The sequence below is a fragment of the Lactuca virosa genome, chromosome 3 (assembly GCF_052849685.1).
Source record: "Lactuca virosa cultivar CGN04683 chromosome 3, Lactuca_virosa_CGN04683_v6, whole genome shotgun sequence".
NCBI lineage: Eukaryota > Viridiplantae > Streptophyta > Magnoliopsida > Asterales > Asteraceae > Lactuca > Lactuca virosa.
The window spans coordinates 374995351-375008052 of record NC_136428.1 but is presented as its reverse complement, the minus strand read 5'-3'; the positions used below and the strand labels follow the sequence as shown (position 1 = coordinate 375008052).

The following is a 12702-nucleotide window of genomic DNA, read 5'->3' as shown; positions in this document are numbered from 1 at the left end:
GACAAACAGAACAGTCGAGTCTAGTACATTCAGTAGAAAGGGACCATAATGCTAACCTTATGATTCCTTAATGTATACATCAAAGGATATATATATATATATATATATATATATATATATATATATATATATATATATATATATATAACAATAGGATCCGACAGATAATAGGATGTGTGCTCTCCGTTTCACTTCCTGTTCCTTGTTTGGTTGTGTGCTTGGAACGGATTCACCCAATCTATTATCTATTCGATTTTAGATATATACATATATATATATATATATATATATATATATATATATATATATATATATATATATATATATATATATATATATATATATATATATATATATGTTTAGTATACATTAAGTCATCATAAGGGTACCAGGTATGGGTCAAGTCATAGAACACAAAGTCAATGCACAGTTTTCTAGTACAAAACATACTTTCCAAATCAGAACTTTTGGTATACAAAACTAGAAACTTCCCAGTAAAGGGTTTAATCCATTTTATTAAACTAGTATAAACTTAAAGGACTTTAGGTGATTAACTCTATAATACCTTAGCTTATACATCATGGTTATATATCATTAATACCCAACAGATAGTTGGATGTGTGCTTTCCGCCTTACTTCCTGTTCCTTGTTTGGTTGTGGGCTTAGGGCAGATTCACCCAATTAACTATCTATTCGATATTAGATCATATATAGCCAGTATAACTAAGTGATTATAGAAGTAATCACGGTGGTCACCATTTTATTATAAGAAATAAGGGTTTTCTTAAAGAATCTTTTCATAAAATATAAAGGAACTATTACAGTTAACTCCGTGAGTACCAAGTGAATACGCCAGGGTCATATACAACGATGATCAAACAACCAATGGACTGTGTGCCTTCTGCCTCATTCCCTGTTCCTTGTTTGGTTGTGGGCTTAAGGCAGATACACACAACCCATTGTTTGTTTACTCTGGGTTTTATATAACTTTCATCCATTTAATACTCATAGAAAGGACTGTAGAGTCACTTTTACTTATCTTTCATCAAAGCAGGAAATATAGGATTTTCTGGAGGAACAGGCAAACTTTTCTAAACAGAACTTACAACTTACAACATTTTACAACTACATTTTCAACTACAACTTACTACATTTTACAACAACATTTTACAACTTACTTACATCACTAAAATCTTATGAACTCACTAGCTTAATTTTGATCAACTCTTTCAAATAACTTGTATTCTCAGGAGACTAATAGACAGGTACTCGTGCTGGGAATTCAGAAGATGGAGCATAGTAGCTTCAAGTCTTGTTTTGTTATTTGCTTATGAATTCTATGTTTTGTGAACACACACATTGTAAACACTTTCTTTCTAATGAAATGGTTGTTCATTACTTGCTTACTATAATGCATATCTTGTGATACTAAACATGACGTCCTCCACCCCCGAACGTTCCGCCGTTCCGGTTTTGGGGTGTGACAGATTGGTATCAGAGCATTGTTTATAGTGAACTAAGTATATCAACCGATAAAAGATATACAACTATAAATACAATGGGGCTTAAGTGCTCTGGATAATGATATATTTTAAGAGTATAACGATAAGTTATAAAAATATACCTACTTTCTTATACATGTAGACCAAGTATCACGAGAAGAACAGAACTAAAGTATTTAAAGGTTGAACACTGTCGTCGAACCTGAACAGTTATGTAATCATAGCTAGGATCAATATAGCCTGATCAACTATATTCATTCGAGATGTGACCGACATGTGTTTAGGAGCGATGTGGTGTTGCAACAGTCTTAAAACTTACCTAAACACACCAGTCAATAGAATACTAGATCAAGTACATTAGAGTTAGAATACTATAGGAGTATTCTATGATACCATAACGCGATAACAAGTTTAAAAAATACCAAGTACATTACGTTAAAATACTATAGGAGTATTTTAGGCACCATATAAATAACTTATGTGACAACTTAAAAGACCCTTACGAATAAGTCTATAATCTTACAATGTATACTCTTAAGGTTTTATATAATTGAGATCTTATAGACTTAGAATTTGTGATCTACGCTTCACTACCCATTCCTTAACTGGTTGTGGTTTTAGAGTAGGATCACTTATTCGAAGGTCTATTTAATCTTGAATTATATACGACTTGTATACATTGTACAATTATAGCAGGACTCTGTAAGGATCACCCTCTAAAGTTACCATTAATCTCATAGATTTTTTAGTCACTTCCATTCTCGCACGACAATCCCAGATAGATGTAACCACTTCCTCATAGTAGACAACAGAAGAGTCCAGGAGGAACAAGAACAATTTCATGAGAAGTTTTCAAAGAAGGATCAGCCGAAGTAACCAAAACGTCTTACACGTCACACTAATAAATAATAATCTTGTTAACTTAATGAGCGAGTGGAAACACTGCTCACATTATATGTTAGGATTATTTTCTTACATGCAGCTGGTAACAGTTATTCAGGCAACATATATTCATTCGAGGATAGCCATTTCAAATTCATAGAGTTTATTAGGTATAGACTCTTTTATGAATTGTCCCTAGAACCCTGTGGAAGTCAGGACCCGATACACCCAGAACTAGGATACCCTTGTCTTTTTAGCTTTCGGCTTGTGTCCATTGCTTTAGACTTATTATGTCTCATCTTTGTATTCTTTTAGCAAAGATGCCTCCTCGCAGATCAAACAGACGCCCTACTCCGATAACTCCAACACCTCCCCCACAAATCGATACGACAACTCTAAATGCTGCAGTAGCTGCGGCTGTGGCAACAGCCATGGCTCAATATCATCCTACCAGTTCCAGCGGAGGTGGAACACCTGTTCATTCTACTCAAGGTGAGGTCCCTGTGCGCTCGAGAGAGTGCTCCTACAAGGACTTCACCAACTGCAAACCCCTTTCCTTTAATGGAAATGGTGGAGTCATCGCTCTGATGCGATGGTTCGAGAAAACAGATTCAGTCTTTGAAATCTGTTCGTGCCCAGAAGGGAGCAAAGTGAAGTTTGCTACCTGCACCTTCTCCAAGAAAGCCCTGACATGGTGGAACAGCCATGTTAAGTCACTGACCCTATCAGTGGCTAACTCAATAGGTTGGGAAATCCTAAAAGAGTTAATGCTGGAAGAATACTGCCCGAGGGGCGAAGTTCAAAAGCTGGAACAAGAACTATGGGAGCTCATTATGGTCGGCTCAGACATAGTGACCTACATTGACCGGTTCAGCGACCTAGCAACTCTATGCCCCGGGATGGTTACCCCGGAGAGCAAGAAGATAGAACGATACATTTGGGGTCTGACTGCTCCGACCCAAGGAGATATGTTGTCTTCTAATCCAGCCACATTTGGTAGCGCCAAACGCCTGGCCCAACGACTTATTGACCATGGAGTCCGCCATGGTATAGAAGTCCCTGTTCTCGAGCCATCGAGGGAAGATGACTATAAACGGAAGTCGGGGAACAAGAGGAAGAAGAAGCGAACAACACAAGACACCCCGCAAGAGCAACGAGTGAGTACTATGTACGTCGCTACAACACCTGCTGCTACAGCACCTGCCAGTCGATATGCTGGAACCCTCCCAAAGTGTGGAAAGTGCAACTACCACCACACCGGAGTATGCCGGGAAATGCAGTGTCTGAACTGCCACAGAAAGGGACACACAGTCCGTTTCTGCAGGGCACCGGCTCAACCGATCTCCCAAGTCCCCGGAGCTGAAGAAAACCAAGCCTGTTATGGCTGTGGTGAGACTGGACACAAACAGAGGGACTGCCCGATAGCAAAGAACTCAGGAGCGGATGGACGCATTCTGATGATCACCGCAGGAGAATCTACCCCGGAGTCGTCGACGAGCAGCGGTACGTTTTTGAAAATAGTAATTACTTTGAAAAATTAATTTATATTCATATAAGATTAAAACTTGGGGAAAACACTTAAAAAGTAATTATAATAACTTACATATTGAGATAGGTCACAGTATTCAAGAGAACTAAAAGATCCATTTAGAGAAGCTATGATGGCGTAGCATATACATCATGGTTGTGAAAAACTAAGAGGCTGTAGGCTTAAAGTGAGTGATTCCGCCTTAATTCTTGTTCCTTAATGTATACATCAAAGGATATATATATAACAATAGGATCCGACAGATAATAGGATGTGTGCTCTCCGTTTCACTTCCTGTTCCTTGTTTGGTTGTGGGCTTGGAACAGATTCACCCAATCTATTATCTATTCGATTTTAGATATATATATATATATATATATATATATATATATATATATATATGTTCAGTATACATTAAGTCACCATAAGGGTACCAGGTATGGGTCAAGTCATAGAACACAAAGTCAATGCACAGTTTTCTAGTACAAAACATACTTTCCAAATCAGAACTTTTGGTATACAAAACTAGAAACTTCCCAGTAAAGGGTTTAATCCATTTTATTAAACTAGTATAAACTTAAAGGACTTTAGGTGATTAACTCTATAATACCTTAGCTTATACATCATGGTTATATATCATTAATACCCAACAGATAGTTGGATGTGTGCTTTCCGCCTTACTTCCTGTTCCTTGTTTGGTTGTGGGCTTAGGGCAGATTCACCCAATTAACTATCTATTCGATATTAGATCATATATAGCCAGTATACTAAGTGATTATAGAAGTAATCACGGTGGTCACCATTTTATTATAAGAAATAAGGGTTTTCTTAAAGAATCTTTTCATAAAATATAAAGGAACTATTACAGTTAACTCCGTGAGTACCAAGTGAATACGCCAGGGTCATATACAACGATGATCAAACAACCAATGGACTGTGTGCCTTCTGCCTCATTCCCTGTTCCTTGTTTGGTTGTGGGCTTAAGGCAGATACACACAACCCATTGTTTGCTTACTCTGGGTTTTATATAACTTGCATCCATTTAATACTCATAGAAAGGACTGTAGAGTCACTTTTACTTATCTTTCATCAAAGCAGGAAATATATGATTTTCTGGAGGAACAGGCAAACTTTTCTAAACAGAACTTACAACTTACAACATTTTACAACTACATTTTCAACTACAACTTACTACATTTTACAATAACATTTTACAACTTACTTACATCACTAAAATCTTATGAACTCACCAGCTTAATTTTGATCAACTCTTTCAAATAACTTGTATTCTCAGGAGACTAATAGACAGGTACTCGTGCTGGGAATTCAGAAGATGGAGCATAGTAGCTTCAAGTCTTGTTTTGTTATTTGCTTATGAATTCTATGTTTTGTGAACACACACATTGTAAACACTTTCTTTCTAATGAAATGGTTGTTCATTACTTGCTTACTATAATGCATATCTTGTGATACTAAACATGACGTCCTCCACCCCCGAACGTTTCCGCCGTTCCGGTTTTGGGGTGTGACACCACTCGAGATCCTCGATAGGATCGGTCCCGTGGAATACAAAACTCCGTTTACCCCGAGAACTTAGTAACATTCATCTTGTCTTTCACCTCTCGGCTCTGAAAAAGTGTCTGTCCAATGAGACACTTGTGATTCCTCTCGATGAGATCGAACTAGGCAATAGCTTACACTTCGTAAAAGAACCCGTTAGAATCATGGAACGAAAAGTCAAGTTCACAAAACAACATCGTAATCCCAATAGTGAAGGTTTGCTGGAATACCAAGCGAGGACCTGAATTCACTTGGGAGCGCGAGGATTCAATGAACCAGAAGTATCCCCCATCTCTTTCCAAGATTCATGATTTATAACTTTATCTTTGAATTTCGGGACGAAATTCCCTCTAACGGGGGATGATGTGACAACCCAGAACTTCGATCTTGTACATTTAGTCAATCCCATCAATGTTAAGCTTGTTCTGTTGACTTCTTGTACTGTTTAAGGGTTTATTTAAATGTTCTAAGCTTGAGTATGACCACGGTTGAGGTTAGGAACGAGTCAGCAAGCCACCTAGTGAGAAAAACCGGACCATACACACCTCTAGGAGGAGTGTACGGCTACACACATGGGTGTGCGGCTGCACACCCACCTCTTGGCAGCACACTCGCTTTTGGCAGCACACTCTTACCCCTATATAAATGGTAGACCCATTTCCTTTCATTCCTTTCACTCCTTGGCAGCCCACTACACCATTTCTCTCAAGCTTCTTCAACCTCAAACCCTCCAAAGCTTCAAGAACGTGAGTGATTCATCCTCTAACTTGCAAACCATGAAAGACCACTCTATCTAAGTCTTAAGTGTGCAATATCCATCATGTTCTTCGTGTTTGGAAGTGAGTGCGGCCGCACACCATCTTAGGGTGGCCGCACACCCTTAAAAACACCCTCCAAAGTGAGAGTTTGACTTCCATATTCGAGATAGACATGCCCGTAGCCTTGTTGCACCTTGGAATGGACATTTTGGACATCATCTTGTGGGGTGTACGACTGCACACACCTGTGTACGGCCGCACACACCCTTGTGCGACCACACACCCATCCTAGGGCCGCAAACTCACATCTAGAGCCCTTAAATTGCACTACAATTGAGTATAGACCTAGAACACTTTGTGTATGCAAGTATGGACCTTGAGAACACTTCAAAGGCACCTTCTTTCATGAGTGTACGGCCGCACACCCTTTGGGCCGCACACCCATGGCCGCACACACCTTCAAGGTGGCCATACACTCCCCTCATACAATCCTTTGAGGTCCTAACACTGAGTGCAAATAGTTCCAAGTCCCTAGAATGGTTCTCCATCACATCTAGTGGTGAAATACCTTCATTTGACTCCTTTATGTGTGATTGCGTGTTAATTAGGATCAAATCGTGTTCAAGGCTTCACTTGAACACCCAGCTTTCCGTATCGATCCTTCAATCAAACCACTTACCTGAGGTGAATTCATACCCCTACATTTTCCGTGTTTTTAATGTTTTCAGGGGGGGGGGGGAATACAAGCCAAACTCAAAGTATTTTATTAAGTTTTAAACTTATTAATACAGGCCAACGATTTCCACGTTTAATAACGTACTCGTATATTTTATCCATTTTGTAATGCGTGGAGCATAAGGGAAACTTCTATTTTGGAAATCTAACTTCATAGCTTTCAGAAAGGTTTTTACAAAGCATTTTCCATATCAACTCTAATAAACTATAATGGGTATAGTTTGGGATAACCCTCTAGGCAGTTTCTACCAAATCAGATGTCATGGATGAATATGTATAAACTATGGCAGATTTAATTTAAGTTATATATTTTCTCAGGAGTATAAAGTACATTTATACAAGGATAATTTTTGGTTTATACTGTTTCTCGCTAGTAAACTAGATTATATAGAATTGTGAGGCTCTACTTCAATACTGTACCCTTAGGTGTACAGGGTTAAATCCTATCTCAGTATAACCAGAGTCTCCTGGAGGGAGAGCGTGAGATTTGTGAATAGATCTATTCGGGACTGACAATCCCACACCAGAACTGTTAGCTACAGTTAGGCAGGCATGCCTGTGGTGGACAAATGTCATTTAGCTTAAACGCCTGAAGAACGTTATAAAGGTCTCTAGGTCATATCAAGTATGGTTATACGACTCGCAAATAAGTATAAACTAACTTTGTTTACGGACTCTACCCTTCATTAGTTTTATTTTGAGTAATAAAACTACTTTTATATATGCTGATAGTAATCATGGATTTCTAAACTGTCATCTCTACCTCTAGGACGGATAACTTGTTTTTAGGGAAAATATAGGATTTTCCCAGAATAACACCGACTTTTTAAAACTGATAGTTTACTACTCTACTAACGGATATTCATATTCATTCCATGACTCCTTGGATCGTGCATATCTTGTATGAACCGGGAAGTCATGGAAGGAATGAGTTTTCAAACATATATTTCATAAGAAAATATAGGATTTTCTTGAGGAACACTTTTCAAAAGAATCAAAGAACATTTTTCTCTAAAACTAAATGTTTATGAACTCACCAGCTTTATGCTGATATTCTTTCAAAACTGCTTGTATTCTCAGGGAATTAGTAGACAGGTACTTCCAGGAGTTTGAAGAAGTCGGAGCTTTAGAGTTACGTCTTTCTATTCTACTTTTGAGAAGAACAAAACTATGTATTAAGACAATGTAAACCTTTTTCATATATGTATTCAATGTTTGGTTGAGTTTACTATGCTTGTTATGATACAAATGTTGTGATACTACGCATGACGTCCTCCACCCCGGAACGTTTCCGCCATCACGGTTTCGGGGTGTGACAACATTCGATCTTGTAATCTTATCTTTTGTTTATCTTATATTTTCTTTAATTTATGGTAACTCATTTTTGATGTCCAAAGATTAATGCGATTTATATAAATATAAGTTGTAATTAGAGTTGGTTAGCTTGTACGACTTAAAAATTAAGTAACAGTTGTCCTAACAAAATAGATGTTTTACTATAATAGTCATTATATATATATATATATATATATATATATATATATATATATATATATATATATATATATATATATATTCAAACTTAAATAGGAAAAACTTATTCAACTATTCAACAGCAAAGAAGGTTGACTTTTAAATTTTAAAGTTGAATAAAATAATATTAAAAACAAATTAAGTAAATATAAGTAGAGATTTCTAGTCTTGTTTGGGACACAACTTACATTCTCATGGCATCTACTTTGCTCTACACGGTCACCCTTGTTTGGTTACTCCTCCTCCTGACCTCTGCGAATGTATGTCTTCTCTTTCTCAAAACAAAAATTTTATCCTTACAATTTTTAGAACAGTTCTAACTTTTGCAAACTGTTCTCTAATGTATTTCAGCCAATTGATTGGACAAACCATGGTGGAGATTTATACAACCGTAGACATGCCTATGGTGAAACAAAGATTAGCCCTGGAACAGTGGCTAACCTTCAACTTAAATGGAAGTTTGTCGCTGGAAAAGATATAACTGCAACGCCAGCAATATATGATGACACCATCTATTTCCCGAGTTGGAATGGAAACATATATGCCCTTGATGCATCAGATGGGTCAGTCATTTGGCAACAAGATATTGGTCAACTAACAGGGCTTAACTCAACAGGACTTATACCTGGAGTTAATCGGCCTGTGTCAAGGTCGACTCCTACTGTTGCTCATGATCTTTTGATCGTTGGAATTTATGGACCAGCTTATGTTGTGGGGCTTAATCGTAGTAACGGTGAACTTGTATGGTCTACCCAACTTAGTACCCATAACGCTTCTATTATCACCATGTCCGGAACTTATTATAAAAGGTACATCTATTTAGAGGACGTCTGCGTAATTTGTTTATAATTTGGATTTTTAATTATTATCTTGGAATGTGGAAAGTAGAGGAATTTTGCGTACTCTATGGCCAACAAGTAAACTTTTGATTATTGATTCCAATATTATACTCGAGTTGACAATTTTGAAATATTGGCCAAAAGTAAACTCTTAGACTATGGATTGCAATTATTGTACCCCGTTTGCCAATTTTGAAAGTTTATATATACATACAATAAAAATTAGACTTTATTAAATTTTGTGAACGCCTTCATCTTCCAAACACAACATACACAATTAATGAGTCCAACTTTATCTAGGTGTTGCTAAAAGGTATCTCTCAACTATAGGTTGTGGATTCAAATGTTTGTTGCATGCAAACAAAAATTTATTTTAGGAGTTGAATAAATTATACATGTGTATTTGTCAATACCTCATGTCATATATATATTACTTCTTTGTATTTACATTTTCTTTTTCTAACTTTAGTCTATTTATCTAGGTTAAGGTTAACACGTGATCTAAAATGAAAAAGAAAAACTAATTATGATATGTTACCCTTTTATTCAATTTGTCATTTTTTAGTTGTAAAATTGATAAATGTGTTAACCTTTTCTAGTTAGTGAGACAAATGAAGAAGTATTGCAATTGCTTAACATTGACATCGTTATATGTTGTTTTAAATCTATTCGAAGCAATTGCAATATACTTTTTCATTTGTCTCGTAACTAGAAAAACCAAAAATGTTCAATAATAAATAATCTATTTGGTTGTTATATACATATATATATATATATATATATATATATATATATATATATATATATGATATGTAATTAATCATCATATATAATCTAAGAATTTGCGATGGAGTAGCCAATAAATCTATTGGAATATGCTTTGTGCAGTGCTTTCTACGTGGGAACATCTTCACTCGAAGAAAGCACCACCCTTGAAGCATGTTGTACATTTATAGGAAGTTTCTTAAAGTTAAATGCCAAAAATGGTAGCATCATATGGCAAACCTACATGTTACCAGACAACAATGGTAGCACCGATGAATATGCCGGTGCGGGCTTATGGGGAAGCAGTCCATCAATTGACATTCACCGTAATGCTGTATACATTGCCACAGGAAACATGTATTCAGCCCCATTGAATGTCACACAATGTCAAGAAGCACAAAACAATGAAACAACACCAAATCAAGAAGATAAGTGCATAGAACCCGAAAACCATTCCAATTCCATCCTAGCCCTGGATTTGGATTCGGGACACATCCAATGGTATAAACAATTAGGAGGCTACGATCTATGGATTTTTGCATGTAATAATCTTTCTACTCCAGGGTGTCCACCTGGCCCTAATCCTGATGCGGATTTCGCGGAAGCACCGATGATTTTAACAACTAATGCTCGTGGATACAAACGTGACATTGTTGTTGCAGTACAAAAGAGCGGGTTTGCTTGGGCTTTGGATCGTGACAATGGTAGCATCGTTTGGTCTACGGTAATGTTTGTGTTCATTTTGCTACATATTTACACAATTTTGAATTAAGTGTCCCCATTATAAAATATGAAAAAAAAGTAACCGAACTTGTGACCACGTTTGTTTAAGTCAGTTCATGAGTTTTGAGATTTTTAGTAACCTTAGATTTTTAGATTTTATGAAAAATATGGAATTAATTAAGAAAAGTTTTGTTTGAGTACGAGTTTAGAAATTTTATTTTAAACAAAAAGTTTATAAAACTAAGTTAATTCAATTGGTTTTTGAGAGATTTTAAGGTTTTTTGATTTTACCATTTATGTTGTAAGTCCTTTTATATATTTCAAAAGTTTACAACTAGTTTTGCCGAATACTTCTACATAAATAAAAGTTGCGGCTAGCTTCCGATTGTTTTACCGAACATACTCCAAATTCATTCAAAATGACAGATTGGTCAAATGTGGAAATTAAAAATATAATATAAAAATAAATTTTAATCATGCTCTTAAATTTGGCACCCCTGAATTTTAGTTTAGTTTTTATATGATATTTTTTATGAAGTAACATGAACTGAGGCTTTTTGTTACTTTTGTCAAATTTGTTACAACGAACACAATGCCTTTTTGATATGTCTGTAGTTGAGATTCTTGTAATCTTGATACAAGGTTATGTGTGTTCGTGTGTAATTTCCCTTTTATTCATATATCTATGCATGTATGTGCCAATTGGCCGCATAGATGATCCTTGTAGAAATGGTGAAAGCTTTGAGTTATAATATAATGGCTGGAGTGTGGAAATGTCAATTCCAACATAGATTGAACTCTGCTTAGTGATTAGGCTCTTATGTCACATCTAATGTGTTGCTTTGTATCTTATTTACATCTATGATTCTTTAGGAAGGGGACATCTACGTTGCTAGAAAAGTAACCCTGTTGCAAATATATATGAATTGAATGCTCAAGTTATGATTAATTGTAGGTAGCTGGACCTGGGGGAGCTGGTGGAGGAGGTGCTTGGGGATCCGCTACTGATGGAAAGATAATCTACACCAACATTGCAAATAGTATGCAAACTACATTTACACTAAAACCATCAAATATCACAACGACTAGCGGCGGATGGGTGTCAATGAATGCCACAAATGGAAACATCTTATGGTCAACGGCAAATCCAAGTAATGCAACCGCAAGTGGCCCAGTGAGTTTAGCCAATGGTGTTGTGTTTGCTGGTTCAACCAATGGAACTGGACCCATATATGCCATGAGTGGCACCACTGGAGAAATTTTGTGGTCGTATAACACCGGAGCCACAGTGTACGGTGGCATGTCCATAAGCGATGGTTGTGTGTATGTCGGCAATGGCTACAAAGTAAATTTTGGTGCTTTTGATCCAACTTATACACCCGGGACAACCTTGTTCGCCTTTTGCCTTCCCCCATAACTAAAAACGGAATTGTAATTAAAATGTGACACAATATTGTTTTTCATGTTATCGTAACTATTATATTCGCAAAGTAATTTATATTACTTTTTGTTTGATTGCGCCGATCATTGCAAACATATAGTTAACATGACCGATTCAAGCTAATTTGAAGCCCCAAACAAAATAAAAGAAATGAGGCCCTTAACAATAATTTTTTTTAAGTAAAAATGATTAATTGCTTAGATTCATGAAAAATCGGTTGAAATTTCTTCTTCTATACCAATTTTGTCTCCAATCTCGTTTCTCCTTTTTGTCGCTATCATTGATGACTTAATACCAAACGTTTTTTTTTTCTTATAATAATATAAGTTGATGCATAAAAAATAGGCCCTAAAAGTTTAGAGGCCCTCGGTCATCGTCACGCTGCCACACGCACTCATACAACCATGCCTGTCAAGGTTAAATGAAAAAAAGATCA

General features: G+C 36.5%; 1 protein-coding gene across 1 annotated transcript; it reads left to right on the top strand.

Moving 5' to 3' along the window:
- Positions 1-8682: 8682 nt before the first annotated feature.
- Positions 8683-12340, top strand: LOC145167665 (uncharacterized). The gene is made up of 4 exons (XM_079086899.1): positions 8683-8758; positions 8850-9307; positions 10226-10826; positions 11781-12340. The coding sequence occupies exons 1-4, from the start codon at positions 8693-8695 to the stop codon at positions 12240-12242; spliced, it is 1587 nt and encodes a 528-aa protein (XP_078943025.1). The 5' UTR covers positions 8683-8692; the 3' UTR covers positions 12243-12340.
- The last annotated feature ends 362 nt before the right edge of the window (positions 12341-12702 follow it).